General features: G+C 48.0%; 1 protein-coding gene across 4 annotated transcripts in view; it reads right to left on the bottom strand.

Annotated features, from left to right (window-relative positions):
• Positions 1-5,205: 5,205 nt before the first annotated feature.
• The window catches only part of AP2M1 (adaptor related protein complex 2 subunit mu 1), a 28,731-nt gene continuing 18,617 nt past the window's right edge, over positions 5,206-15,319 (bottom strand). The window contains exons 5-13 of one of the 4 annotated variants that reach the window (XM_033150837.1): positions 13,056-13,061; positions 12,382-12,517; positions 12,128-12,269; positions 11,494-11,505; positions 9,773-9,892; positions 8,722-8,857; positions 7,494-7,591; positions 7,243-7,354; positions 5,206-6,359 (exon numbers count right to left, since the gene is read on the bottom strand). In XM_033150837.1, coding sequence (XP_033006728.1) covers positions 6,225-6,359; positions 7,243-7,354; positions 7,494-7,591; positions 8,722-8,857; positions 9,773-9,892; positions 11,494-11,505; positions 12,128-12,269; positions 12,382-12,517; positions 13,056-13,061 — 897 coding nt within the window. In that variant the 3' untranslated portion in view covers positions 5,206-6,224. The remainder of the gene's footprint in view (positions 6,360-7,242; positions 7,355-7,493; positions 7,592-8,721; positions 8,858-9,772; positions 9,893-11,493; positions 11,506-12,127; positions 12,270-12,381; positions 12,518-13,055; positions 13,062-15,319) is intronic. The other 3 variants (XM_033150838.1, XM_033150839.1, XM_033150840.1) reach the window with 3 other exon arrangements.

Here is a 15,319-nt window from a genome sequence, read left to right on the forward strand (position 1 = left end):
GAGCTTCCAAGATTCATCATGTGGCAGGTTGCAGAGCTTGACGAATCTTCTGGCGGACCAAGCATAGAACTCTTTATTGCCTCCCTACAGACTTAAAGCTGCCACCCAGGGTATAAATAATAAATTGTTGTTGTTGTTACTACTACTACTACTACTACTACTACTACTACTACTACTACTACTACTGAGGCTTTGGAAGGGTGGTGCTGTGGTCTAAACCACAGAGCCTAGGGCTTGCCGATCAGAAGGTCGGTGGTTCGAATCCCCCTGACAGGGTGAGCTCCCGTTGTTTTGTCCCAGCTCCTGCCCACCTAGCAGTTCGAAAGCAAGTCAAAGTGCAAGTAGATAAATAGGTACTGCTCCGGCGGGAAGGTAAACGGCGTTTCCGTGCACTGCTCTGGTTCGCCAGAAGCAGCTTAGTCATGCTGGTCACATGACCCGGAAGCTGTCTGTGGACAAACGCCGGCTCCCTCAGCCTATAGAGCAAGATGAGCGTGCCTTTCCCTTTACCACTACTACTACTACTACTACTACTACTACTACTACTACTGAGGCTTTCGAAGGGTGAAGGTGCAAGAGGGCTGGAACAGGAGCATCATGAACACAAGTGTTTCCAAAAATGCAGAACATGCATTATGCAAAACTGAAGTAGATGTAACTCAGCTTACAGCCTTAATTCTGTTTCGCTTCTGAATTCAGTGTTTTGGTCGCCATCCTTCATGCAAAGAGTACATCTTACCCCACCTTCCCAGGCATGAGAGGCATCTTGTCTTGCAGCCCTGGTGATGCCCTCCTTAATCTTACCTGCTGCTGTTTCTGTCTGAAGGGAAAGGGAGAGTCTGGCAAGGCCTATCCACGCACCCGTGTTTCCAGGCCTTCACCACTGGCAGTGCTCCAACTGTCACAAGGCTCTCCCCTTTCCAGACGTAGCTCTGGGGCTAAACCAAATGGAGTTGCTGTTGGAGGAACCAGCAGTAGAGATTCAAGCATGCCAAAGAAAACATTAGAAGGGGAGGCAGAAGCAACTGTTAGCAGTTAGCAAGTACAGTACCGACGCTGCTGCGATTAGGACAGAAGGGGGCACTGTCCTCCAGCAGACCTCAGTGGTGTGGAAGGAAAGGATTGCAGAACTTAGTGTTAAGCATGCAGAAGATGTCAATTGCATTGCAAGGCACCTCTAGGCAGGACTGGCAAGATTCCCAACTGAAAACCTAGAAAGCCACTGCCAGTAGTGTAGACGACACTGACAGATGGATGAATTCTCTGGTGCAATACAGGGCAGCGTCCCATGTTCACATTTTCGGCCTGTGCAAGCACTTGCCACATGCAGAAGTCCTCGGGGCCTCTGTGTGGGCTGCAGTTCCAAGCAGAGTACCCAGCCAGCAGCTTTTGGAGAGTGCAGCATATTCTTGGTGCAGCCCCTCTTGCTCAGCAAAGGCCTGCCGTTTCCTACTCTGAACTTGCACACTGCCTCTTACTGTCCCAGAATAGCTGCCCAGGCCAGAATGAACACTACAGACAAGCGAGACTTGTGCTGCTTTGGCCTGCGTGCAACAACTCTGGTTGAAATCTGCATTGAGGTGGGAGGGCATTATGTGCTGTTTTTTAAAGCCCCTCTCGCTTCCTGCACTGTTTTAACCCCACCTCCTCTTCTTCCAGGCCCCTCTGTGACTGAGAACTCATCACAGTGGAGTTAGGACCAGACCTAAAATATAGGAGCCATGGAGGAGCTGTGATAAATTGACATGTTTTGTTTTGTTTTTTTTAAGGAAGGAAAGAGTCCCATCTCCATCTGGTGCACCAGCCCTGCTAAATTTAAAGTTCCAAGTTTGCAAAAGTACCTAAAAGTTGTTCCCCCACTCACAAGTAGCAGGAGGCCTTGCTAGTGATACTGATGCTGAGCCATGGCAGAAGCTTCCCAAAAGCTCAACAACTTTTGTGTCCGGATTTTCACTTCTTGAAATAATGGGAACTCTTAACTTTCTGGTGCTTAATATTAAAAACAGGTTTTTGGTGGATGAAATTAGCCTATTCCTAGTTTGGCACTTAAGAAAAGTTACTAAGTGTTCGCTGTAAGAAGGAGACAGAGTCGGAAGCGGTTAGTTGTTTTTATTCAACTTCTTTCTGATGCTAACAGTTAATCATCATGAAAATGTAAATAAAGCCACTTGAGCCTGGAAGTGAGATTGCCAGTTTGTTGGTGAGGAAGTCATTGGATTCCATTTTTATTTAATTTATTATATATTCCCCTACCCTTTTATACTTATGGTCACTAGATAGGCTAAGTTAGACTAAGAGTAACTAGTCCAATGTCAGCCTGTGAACTTCATGGATGTGAGGGGAGTTGAATTTGGGTCTCCCCAGCATAGGGCTCTAAAATAACCACTGTGACAAAAAGAGAGCGAGCCTGGTCTCTTGTCCTTCCATTGCTGTCTGGCAGGAAATTTGGAAAAATAACCAGCTCCATCTGCCCCAAGGTGTGTCTGGCACCTTCCCACCAAAGACATCAAATGTGACACAAGCTCTGAATGGCACTAGTCTCCTTTTGACCACTCAAACCAATGTGCGAGAGAAAGCCCTTTAAATCTGAGTTGCCGCCTTATTCCTTGCTCCTCGCATCAGGGTCTGATTCCGTCCCTACTACTGGGGTCCATCATCTGCTCTCAACCATCAGAACATGCCCATCTACGCTATAATGCTTGTGAATAATCTGAGAAGCCAGTTTTTATCAGGTAGCTTTCAGCCATAACACTCCCTTTAAAAAAAAAAAAAACCAAAAAAAAAAAAACCACCTGCCTTATCCCTTTGCCTTCTTCCCTTCCATTATTCATAAAACTTCATGTACGTTGGCTCCTGGGGTCTGCAGTGTGAGTTTGTCAAAATCTGGGAATCTAGTGATCTCCCACATGTCTAAGCCACTTTAGTTCATGCTATAGTAAGGTTACCAGACGTCTCCGTTTCCCAGGGACAGTCCCCGGATTTACAAATCAGTCCCCATACAAAATACATTGAAGTTGAAGTGTCCCCGGATTCATTGGAAAAAAAATCTGGTAACCTTATGCTATAGGAGCGTAAGATTGCAGGTGTAAAAAACAAAACAAAAAACAGCCAGTGCTCTGATCTCTGGGAAAGACAGGGTGCGGTAGGCTGGTTCTGTGCCTAGCGAGAGGGATTTGGCTGGGAAACGCAGGGTGCATTGTCTCAGGATTTTAGTATTTCCTAGGGCACCCCTGTATTCCTTCCCATCTGGGTGGGCTAGGAGTTGAGAGGGAAGTAGAGGCAGCTATTACTAGGTGGTAAAGACACAACTGGCTTACTCTCTGAGGCGGCAGCTGTGCAACGAAAGATAAGCAGGCTCTAGTCTACTGAAAATGTTGGGAAAGATGGAGGGCACAAGGAGAAGGGGACGACAGAGGATGAGATGGTTGGACAGTGTTCTCGAAGCTACTAACATGAGTTTGGCCAAACTGCGAGAGGCAGTGAAGGATAGGCGTGCCTGGCGTGCTCTGGTCCATGGGGTCACGAAGAGTCGGACACGACTGAACGACTGAACAACAAGTCTACTGAGCTTTCCCCTTCCAGCAGAACCACTGCAATCCACAAGCTGTCTGGCCATTCATCGGGCACCTCTCACAACTAGCCAAAGGCAGCTATAGACTGTAGCCTGCTAGGCATCTGACAATGCCCTTGGCAGAGTAAGCCTGCCTGCAAAAGTGGCTTATGAAGGGCTCCCCATAAACAGGCTGATGCAATCAATGAGATGAACCACATTGTTTCTGTCCACTCTAGCTGGCCTTGACCCGATACGCTGGATATTTATATTCATGTAATCTGCCAATCACCTATGCCATATACCTTTCAGGCTAGATTTGCCGTGAGAAGCATATGCACCCACCCACTGCTCAAAGAGTGCTGGCAGGCTTCACAGAGCATAAATCCCCCTGGTGGTGAAATTCCTTCACAGCAGCAAGGCAACATTTTCAACTGGAGCCTTCTATGATGCTGCAGAATCCAGAATCCATTCATGACAGCATCCACTTTCTGGCTTGCCTGGAAAAGCAGGGGGGGGGGAATGGCTCAGTGAACTGCCACTAAACCCAAAAATACTAATAGGAAGGTTGAGCTGGTAAACCACTAAAGCAGCCTGCATCAGAGCCCGAAGGGCACCAGGTTGGAGAAGGCTGCCCTATAGCAAAGTTATATGAAGAGAATCCTTTTCCAAGTGCAAAGTGAGCTTCGACTAAAAATCCTCTTCAAGGTTTCAGGTTTGCAGGGTCCAGGACACAATAGAATTCATTCTGGCCATCTCCAGAGAATGCCCTGCAGGCTGCCTGGGTTTCATAGGCAGTTTCCACTGTTGAGAAAGTTATTGACCGATTTCGATAGTGAAGCAAAAACTAACATTGGAGCAAAAGCTAATGCTTCCAAGGCTAATACTCTCTGAAAAACCACAGCATGTGCTGGATATGACTCCCATCAGTGTGATAATAACGAAAACACTTTACTCAGAATACCTCTTCTCCACCTCTACCAATCACTTGTTATGAAGGGAGGGGTGGGCTGCAGTGTGAAGTCGATGAGCTACGACAAAGCCCCCTTCCCAGAAACCCCCTGCACCAGGCAAGAACTCCACAGCAGACATGTGGGGATTGTTTAGCAGAGAAACCTCTGTACTTTAACGCAATGACCTTTGTAGATGGGAGAGTTGTGTGTCAGTAACAGGAGTGTGTATTTATGGCAGTTTTGTGGCGGCAAGGAAGAAGTGGTCCCGCGTGCCATGCTGTCAAGGCTTTGCTCTCCCTCCTCTATTGTAGGCAATGACTGCAAGGCTGAAAAAATACAGCTTAATTGCTGACACTATAGGCCAGAGCTTTCCAAACTGTGTGTCACGACACATTAGTGTGTCAGCTGCAGTGTGTAAGTGTGTCGCGCTAATGCTCTCCACGGTCCTCCAAGGGCTGGAAAGGGGTTAAGGAGTTTAACCTCTTGCTTGCTAGTAAAACTGAGTTACTGTGTTGTGAAATGATGCATGTCTAAAAAGTGTCACCAACATGAGTTCGGAAAGCTCTGCAGTAGGCCAACAACTGGCAAATGCACTGGGATGCAGCTTTGGTCCCTTCCCAGTTTTTAGAGCACAGGGTAGCCAAAGTCTGGTGATGAGTCCAACCCATGACTCCCCTAATAAGAGCACCACTTACAGACAAGCTGGTTCTACATACTTTTATTGGGTTTAGAACTGGACAAATCACAAGTGTACAAAATGGTAGACCACACTATCAGAAGCAGAGGACTGTGGGCTGCAGCAGCATTTCTATTGACCCAAAAGCATTTTGGGAAATGAAAGCATAAACTGATTGGGCAAAAGGAAAAAGGGCGGGGGCAAGGGAGAGAGAAGAGAATGAAGGCAAGGAATTGCGTAACTGGCCAGTTCCAAATTAAGAGGACAAAACCTGTAGATTTTTAAAGACAAGCTGACATGTCCTCATGTGCCTGCTGGGTTTACTTTTTGGAGGAGGGTGTAGTTCTGATTGGGGGTGGGGAAGGGGAAGGTGCTGGCTTTGCCAGCCGTTAACAGGGCCCCAAGGCTTTGAAATGTTTTGCTATGCCCACCCACCCCAGCCCAACAAGGAGCAGATGCCAACCCTCAGCCTTTTTGGTCACAAACCTTCCCAGAGCAGGGCTCCTTATCAAGGACTCTACACAACAAAGAGGGAGGGGAAGTGTGAGCCCCACTCTGGCTGCACAGCAACAATCACAACAGCAATAGCAAGCACAGGAGCCAGAATCAACTCAAGGTTTGCCCAGCCTATGGTTTTCAGGCCTATTCTACAAGTACATATGCACAAGAACTTCCAAAAATACTAGGATAGGATATGATGCAAGTAGTGACACCAACAGAAGAGGAGGGTTTTATCACATGGTGGTGGATGTTCCCTAGAATGACCACAAGGGGGTGGTGGTTAGACTGGCCCTTTTATACCCTTGGGACAGAAGCAAGAGGTGAGCTGTGGCAGGGGGGGGGGGGGCTCTCTAGCCGCCCACCGCCAGCTGCAAACTCCAACAGTGACTGAAGCCAGAGCAGGCGCCAGTGTTCTTTTTTCCAGAGAAGCTGCAGGAGTCTAGCTTCCAGCCTCTGTACGGAGGAGGGGCCAGAGAGATGCTCTTCAATTGTACTTTGAGACCAAGGGAGGCTGGGGAAGAGGGAGCCAGCTGGCTGCTGAGGGCTAGCATCTTGTCTCGTAGATTCCACTCCTGCCAATGTACCTCACCCATTTGATCACATCATGGTCACTGTAGTTCAGCTTTGGCTCAAAGACTTTCAGGTAGCGCACCTTCAGCCCGGATGGTGCAAATGGGACCTGTGCAAAAGGAGAGCAAGGATGGAGAGCAGAAATAAGCCTACAGCCTGCCCACCCCATCATACAGCACTGAAGAAACTGCTCATAGCAGGAGTCTTTTTTAGTTCTCTACCACCTCAGCAATTCTGAAGATCTCCTTAAGTCAAAAGCCAAACTGTTGGCTACTCTTTAATAATTCCAGTAAGAAATCTGCAGCTGTTACCCAGAAGCACACAACTGGGAAACAGATTTAAATAAACAAGTTGCTTGCCAGATCCTGTTATTGCCCAGGAGGGACATACATAAGTAGCTAATGATTAGCTGAAATACCACCTTGAACTGCGATAGGAATGTGCAAATTTTGCTTTCAGTACAACTTGAGTACACATCAATCTCTGACTTTTGTCTTCTGGGTTTCTGGGGGTTTTCCTGTTATTCTGTCTCTCACAGCTAAAATAAACCTACCATTAAAATTATGGACTGGTCATTTCTTCGTCACAGGGCAAACTGGCAAATTTAGCAGGGGATCAAATACTTTTTCCCCTCCCCCACTGTACCATGGCTTTTGGAAGCTAATGACTCTCTCATTCCAGCTTTTCAACCCGTAGGAAGACAGAAAGCATGGCAGTTCGGTTTGCAGGGGATTTCTTAAACTTGCATCATAATGGTAATCAGGATGAAAAGTCCTATAGTGATAAGCAGAACCTTTGGGGGCACACACACACAAAAGCTATGGTGAAAGATTCTTCACTGACAAATGACTTCTGTTAAACAGGGGCGTACAAGAAATTAATGCCTGTGCTCACTGCACCTTTGCTTTTGCAGTGATGCTGCCCCTGCATGGAGTTGGAATAATTCATAGGTAGCTTCAGCAGCCATCTAGGAAAAGACTCTGCCCTCATACCTCAAAGTTCATGGAGATCGGTGGCCGAGCCCATTTCTTCTTGTCGTTGGTGGGAAGCAGTTCTATCTCTGCGCTGATCTGAGATTCCTTCATTCCAGCCATACGCTTAATTCTAAGAAATGAGAAAAGGGAATAAAGAGGAAGCTGTTCTCTAAATCAGGTAAGCCTGGAGGGGAGTATGAGAACTGCGAGAGTACCAATACCCTTATTAGGCTACAGTTGCCTAGATCAAGAAGTGTGAAAGGACTTACTTCCAGACAATGGCATTCTCACTGGCTTTGTATTTTGCCTTCCCTTTCATGCAGATGACCTGAACGCCACTTGTGTTAAGAGGTGTTGGGATTCGAACCTGGAAGACAGAAGTACCATATATACTTGAGTATAAGCCTAGTTTTTCAGCACATTTTTTGTGCTGAAAAAGCTGCCCTCGGCTTATACTCGAGTGAGGCGGGTGGTGGGGGTGGCAAGAAAGAAGCCCTTTCTCTCCGCTTGTGCCGCCACCCGCTCTCCCCAGTCAACCATTCCTTAAGAAGTGTACAAGAACGGCGGTTCTTTACTCTCCCCAGGCAGCAGTTCCATTCCTGAACTGCTCACATAAATGCAAACTTGGCAAAGGAAGAAGAGGAAGGAGCAGCCCAAAGGGTTGCTTTCGGGCTGCTCGTTCCTCCTCCTCCTCCACAGCCGCAAAGGTGAACCGGCTTATACTCGAGTCAATAAGCTTTCCCAGGTTTTTGTGGGAAAATTAGGTGCCTCGGTTTATATTCGGGTCGGCTTATACTCGGGTATATACGGTAGTTTGGATTCCATTTCAACAGAAATGTCACTTCTGTTGTCATTTCAACAGAACTTTTCCCATTTGTCAACAAACAGTCCAGGACACATAAGGAGCAGCTAGCTTTGCCATCGATAGTGAAATGTATGCCAAAAGACTCTAGCCATGCTAAGCTACTAGCGGTGTGGTTCTGTTGCAGTGCAAACATATCCAGCCAAAACCTGCATCATATCCAAGGACAGTTATGGCACTCTGATCTTCAGAAAAAGCCAAGGCTGTGCAAAGGCCTGGCAGCATCTATACTCAGGCACCAAGAGGGAAAAGCAGGGAGAACAGCCCCTGCCCCCATCTTTCATAGGCTAACAAGTTGGAGGCGAAGAAGAAGAAGAAGAGTTTGGATTTGATATCCCGCTTCTCACTACCCGAAGGAGTCTCAAAGCGGCTAACATTCTCCTTTCCCTTCCTCCCCCACAACAAACACTCTGTGAGGTGAGTGGGGCTGAGAGACTTCAAGGAAGTGTGACTAGCCCAAGGTCACCCAGCAGCTGCATGTGGAGGAGTGGAGACACGAACCCGGTTCACCAGATTACGAGTCTACTGCTCTTAACCACTACACCACACTGGCTCCTTCCACAGAAGCCCCCTCCCAACACCACTACAACATATTGCTGCGTCTTGTGCAAACCTGATGCCCTTGTTGCACTTACCTCTATCTTCTGAGCCAATAGGGAAGGCTTAAAGTTGGATTTGATCACCACCTTCACCTCCAGCTTGGTGCGGCCCACCTCCCGCACCAGGGGGATCACACGGAAGGGCAGGATAATGTCCTTAGTGGTTCGATACCTGAGGGTCAAGATTTAATATCCTTTAGTGGATGGAGATGAAGGCATCCCAGTGTCTGACCGCTGGATGGTGACAAGAAGAGAAACCCATATGCTTTCGCTTAGAGAAACAGAGGGTGGCCATGCCACAGTTTGCAAATCCTCTCCTTGAGAGGACACTTGATCTGAAACACAGCCTAATGCTAAACCACTTGTTAGCTTTTGAAAGGAAATAGGACATAATGGACAGAGCAGGTGTTAATACAGTTAGGTTAAAAACTGCTCTCTGTCTACTTTGCAGAACAATTAAATGGAAAAGCAATTTAAAAACCTGAAAAGGCAGCCACATCTATTTCCAGCATGCAAAAAAGGTGCCGAGAACAGTGGAGCTTATGCACATTTATTGGGGAGAGGGAAACAGGGCTTTCCTTCAAAGCCCAACTGCACTGGCTGCCAATTAGTTTCCGGGCCCAATTCAAAGTGCTTGCTTTGACCTATAAAGCCTTAGCCCACTCAGGACCGCAATACCTCAAAGACTACCTCTCCACATATGAACCAACCCAGACCCTGCAATTGTCATCTGAGCCCCTTCTTCATCTGCCTCCTCCACAAGAGGTCCAGAGGGCAGCAACACAAGAACGAGCCTTTTCTGCAGTGGCACCCCGTTTGTAGAAGGTTTACCTGGTGCCTTCATTATATATCTTTAGGCACCATTTGGCCTCCAATGTCTCAAGCAGAAGAGTGTCAATCATCACTACCCCACGATCAATGCAATACAGTTACAAGCTCCACCCCTTGGGCCAGTTCTGTACTCAAATATGCAAGTGACCAAGTGAAGAATACCTAGCTGTGACTTGCAGAGAGCCCCCCAACGATTCCCCTATGGCAGCCAAGGCAGAGGCCAACCTGTGCAGCAGCCTATTCCCACCAGCCATACCTCATGAGTTCAAACTCGCCGTCTGGGGGTATGAAGCTGATGCTCCGCTCCGAGTCAAACTTGCTGAGCCTCACGCACTGGTGGAAGGTGCAGTCATCAATAGCAATCGACTGCTTCCCACTACGGCACAAGAACACAAGGAGAGTCACAATCAGAAGCACTTGCTGGCATGCATATGAGGCTGCAGCAGTACTCAGGCTATCAGCTGCAATGAGACTACTCTACAGAGCACTTTGCCATCACAGGAGGAATTATGAAGGAAACGAGGCAGAGAGGAGAGCAACTGGAGCCAACAGATTCCCTCACAGGCAGTAGGGCTGTTTGGCTATCCACCAAGACTCAAGTAATAGGCTTTTCCCCAGCAGCCCACCAGTGATTGCTATACAAGGCTCACTCCTGCTCTGCCCATAACACTTCATCTGGCAGACTGGAGTCCAGTCTGCCCTGCCCAAGCCCTTTGGGTGGAAGAAGCAACACAACCCTACAAGAGGGTTTTTTTTCAGACCATTAAGCAGCACAAGGCAGAAAGAGCCCTTTGCCCTCCAACCTTTGCATTTCCATGTACCAGAAAGTACTTGGGGGCAAGACAATTTCCTCTCTAGCAGGCTTAAAACATCAGCAAAGTCACTGGAGTTTAGTGTTGACTTACAGCATCCAGCAAGGTCTCACTTTTCTGCACCTTTGCTGAAAGAGGCAGGGGAGGCTCCCCACAGCCACTTGTAGAGGAAAAACTCCAGGAACAATCCAAAACCACCAAGATCTCATTGCAACTCTTGGCTAGTGCAAGTGTTGAATGGGAGCAAGCGAATGACACTCAAGACACAGACGTCATTCAAGGAGGGTGTGCCAGAGTACAGAAGGGTTGCTTCTGGGCCACAGGGTACAGAAGGGGGTGCCCAAGACATGGAATGGGCATAGGAAACAGCTTGCTTCATATTTATATGGTTCAGGCTTTGTTTCAAGAGCTGAGCAGCCTGGCCAATATGTTTTGGTGAAAGGGTTTGGTAAAGGCTTCGCTTAGCAACTTGTCACTTGCATTCTACTGGGAATATCTCCTTGAAATTCAGGCGCACTCTCTCACACACACATACAGTGGTACCCCGTGTTACGCACGCAATCTGTTCCAGATCGCGCTACGTAACACGGGCGTGTGTAACACGAATGCCACCCCCCAAAAAAGAAAAAACCCAGAAGTAGTGCGATTTGAGTGCTTCTGTGCATCCGGGGGTCATGCGCACTCCGGAAACGCTTCCGGGTTGTGGGCGTTCTTAACTTCCCACAGCCCAATGAATTTACTTCTCTGCCCACTGTCATCATGATAAAACCATATTTAGATTCACCTTCCTATTCAAACTTCTCTCATGGGCTTCCCCACCTGCTTTCATACCTGGGAGGAGGAAGGAGTTCCTGTGCCATCTGGCTACTCTGCTAAATGCAAGAAGCCAACCACAGCCTTCGCCAGGAGTAGTAACCCCTACTATAATGCCCTATGAAACTCGCCCAGCTTGCGCAGGACTGTCCCCAGACCAGCCTGATGGGACAGCAACACTTCGTAGTGGGCTTTGTTCCCTAGAACAGGCAAGTGGCAGCTCACCCTTCAATCACAGGCATGACCTGTGTGGAAGTGTCTAAAGATGGTGGCACATGCACAAGTCACACAAAGCAAAAAGATGGGGAAGGGGTGAGGAGTGCGTGCACACAGCAGTAAGCAGGTTATCTACCTTCCTGTTTCACTGGAGTCAGCAGAACACAAAAAAAGAAAAAAAAAGAATTCATTAACAAAAGTGGTTATCAGGGAGTAAGGAGGGCCTCAGAGCCAGTCAGCCTGCACCGGTGGTCCATTTGAAAACTGACAGGACCACAGACAGCTATGCTTTAGCTGAAGCTGACACGTGGAGGGAGAAGCAGACCAATGCTGGTTGCGGTATTATTCCACCCCGCCACTCCCATTCATTCCACAGACTAGCTAGCCCAGCGGGAAGGGACGCAATTTCATGGCTCTTAATTTACAGGCTCACATATTAGGATAGTTTGCTAATTGGCCAAGCCAACGATAGCGGAATGTTGAGTGGAATGAATCAAGATTCGCTATTTGTACCTTCTGCTGTTCTCACTCCCGTTCAAACCATTATCAATTTGGAAGTAGCAGCAGCAAGACTAGAGAACAGTCAACTAGTTTACTGGAAATGGGTTATAAACAAAAGTGGTTCCGGTCTCAGCAGGGTGTAAAACAAGAACAATCACCCTTAAGAAAGCTAGAGTGGCTTCCCAAATAAGAAGGGAGCAAGACAGGGCAGACAGACACACAAAGTTCAGCTGTGCCAACTGGGGCCCACAGTCAGCCCCCACCCGTACCTCTTCCCTGTTTCATCCGCAGTCCCTTTGCCTTGCTTCTCAATTACAATCTTGTCATTCATGCCAAACTTGCATTCTGGCATTCCGCTCAGGTAGCTCTTCATCACCACCCTGCCAGAGACATGGGCGCTCAATACCTGACCTGGAGAGAAACACAGAAAGAACAACAGCTAAAGCAGGAGAGAACAAAGTGTCATCACCCTCAACCTCCTTCCTTTATTTCACTAGAGTAGCAGTCCCTTTGCTGCACTTACCTTGTGGTGACATCAGCAAATTCACACTCTCCAGCACATCCAAGAAGAGTTCATTGCGACGATATTTGATCCCTTCACGCCTCCAGCCAATTTGACCAGTTACCTGGCTAGTAATCTGAGACTGCTCTTCCTTAGTCTGAAGGACAAAGAACACACATGCTTTTAGAAGCCCAATATGTCACGGGCAAACTCTACCAACAACAGAAGATTGCCCTGCGTGACAATACACTTGCTACAAATAGACATACCTGCAACCACTACCCATTTATTCTAGGGGCCAGTGGGCAGATCAGTGTGGAGAACATCAGTCACGTCAACTAGGAAAGGAGGTAAGTTCTTAGGTGCATCTGTTCTAAGGGTCAAGATTTCAAAGTTACACCCCCATTGGGTTTGGAAATGTTATAACTGAAAGTGCACTCCGCCCTCGTATGTGTTGTGGAAGCAGGCACTTGCAAGCCAGGAGTACGACAAGGAAACACAATTTGAATATTACAAGGAGGCTGAAGATGTAGTTATGCCAGAGCAAGGTTCACTGTCCACTCCACCCAATCAACTGGTTTTTCAGTCTACAATCATTCATGCAGTGCAAGGCCACCGGTCAGTCCCTGTTTCAGAACCATCTCATAACTGGTGCCCCTTAGGAAGGACCTGGGAGGAATTGCAAATTTTCCTACCTGATGCTATAGGCAGGTCCACCAGTCACACGCAGAGTGAGAAAAACAGATGCATAGCAGCAAGCGCAGCACATACAGGGTTAGGAGCCAAGCAGGTCAGTGGGAGGGAAGGAGGAAGAGAGAAGAGTGTTATGCGCAGGACAATCTCAGGTTCTACAAAGCTGCTCATCTATTCAGTTAATAAGCCTGGCCGAGGGAGGAGTCTTCTAGTAGACCTGCCTTCTCAACCTGGTTTGAGCAGAGCTGGTAGGAGCTGCAGACCAAAACATGTGGAGGGCACCAGGTTGAGAAAGTCTGGTCTAGACTAAGCTGAGAATGCCAGCAATGGGGAAGAAATAATCTAACAGGCAGGATTGCAAGGCAAGGCTCAAGGCCGGATTGCCTGGATGCCTCTGCAACTCAGGTGAGACAGAAAATACTGTACTAAGCTAAGTATCTGCCCCTTGAGAGAAGCATCAGAAATAGAGGAGGATTTCTTCTTAAATTTACAACCTATATATATGGAGACCATTTGTCCGTTCACATGTGACTTGACACGGAATGATGGCAGTGAATCAATTCAGACCACAGACTAGTTTATTTATTTATTATTATTATTATTTTATTTATACCCCGCCTATCTGGTTGTGTATCCCCACCCACTCTGGGCGGCTTCCATCTGATTATTAAAAACAGAATAAAACTTCAAACATTAAAAACTTCCCTAAACAGGGCTGCCTTCAGATGTCTTTAAAAAGTAACATAGTTGCTTATTGCCTTGACATCTGATGAGAGGGCGTTCCACAGGGTGGGTACCACTACTGAGAAGGCCCTCTGCCTGGTTCCCTCTAACTTCACTTCTCACGTTACAGGTGGGTAGCCGTGCTGGTCTGCCATAGTCGGAACAAAATAGAAAATTCTTTCCAGTAGCACCTTAGAGACCAACTGAGTTTGTTCTTGGTATGAGCTTTCGTGTGCATGCACACTTCTTCAGATACCACTTCTTCTGAAGAAGTGTGCATGCACACGAAAGCTCATACCAAGAACAAACTCAGTTGGTCTCTAAGGTGCTACTGGAAAGAATTTTCACTTCTCACGGTGAGGAACCACCAGAAAGCCCTCGGCGCTAGACCTCAGTGTCCGGGGCTAAACGATGGGGATGGACCACTATGCAGATATTGGCAAGTACCTACATCCTGACCCAACTCCATGCAGTGGCGTAGGAAAGGCGGGGCACCCTGAGTTCCAGGGGAGGAGGGGTGACACTCGATGGCCCCTCTTCAAACTGAGCCCCGCCGCCTGGCACCTGTCTGTACTGCTTTACGGACAGGGCAGCCCCACGACCCACCACTCGCTCGGCAGCTCGCCCAGTCGCCGCAGGAGCAGCAGCGCTGGCCCGGATGAACTGGGCATGCACGGCATTTCCATGCATGCGCAGTCCGTCCGGTGTCATGACACCCCCGCCTCCAGGGGGTGCCTCCGCGCTGCCGCCCCAGGCAGCCAAAAGTCTTCCTCTGCCGCTGACTCCATCCCTATATCAATACCAGAACACACTCCACCTCTCAAAACTGGCTGGCATGTTTGTCATCCATGTCTTTGACAACATCTGGTATCCAGGAGGTGGGTAACATGCCTAGGCAGAACAGTTAATGTCAAATTTACCTTTGAAAAGCAGGCTAGTTTCTAGAGAGACTCATACAGCCCTCTTTATCTTCTAGGAAGGCTAGCAAGAGGCATTACAAGAGAGTTCAAGGGCACATTCTAGCCAGGTAAAAAAAATTGAAGGCAAAGTAGGGCAGGTGAGGGGTGTGCCTAAGAAGGGGGTGTGGGTGAGGAAGATTCCCAAGAAACAGATTTGAGGCCAGCAGGGTTTGGCCCCCAGGCCTGAGTTTCCCCATCGCTGGCTTAACACTACGTCCAAAACTGGCCACTGATGATCCCAAAGGCACCTGCCAAGCACCAGTATGAATCTGGTCTCCACTGCTCTTTCCCAGCACCAGACTGTTCATCCATATCAGCGGCCCACAGTGACAACTGTTCACTAGTCCCCCTGTTCTAGGGCAGCCTTTTATCTACACAACCACATTCCTGTTACCTCATGACAGCGTGCCAAATTACTGTCCAGAACTCATTTCATGTAGGCTGTACATGCACCACTAGTATTAGTGCAGGTCAAATCTTTTGGCCAATTTACAAGCCCTGTTTATCTATACTTAATCTGTCCCAAATTACTTACAGCATAAAACTTGCCCCTTTTCATGCCTCCTTCCATATGCCACCTAGAA

Source organism: Lacerta agilis, chromosome 5 (assembly GCF_009819535.1).
Source record: "Lacerta agilis isolate rLacAgi1 chromosome 5, rLacAgi1.pri, whole genome shotgun sequence".
Classification (NCBI taxonomy): domain Eukaryota; kingdom Metazoa; phylum Chordata; class Lepidosauria; order Squamata; family Lacertidae; genus Lacerta; species Lacerta agilis.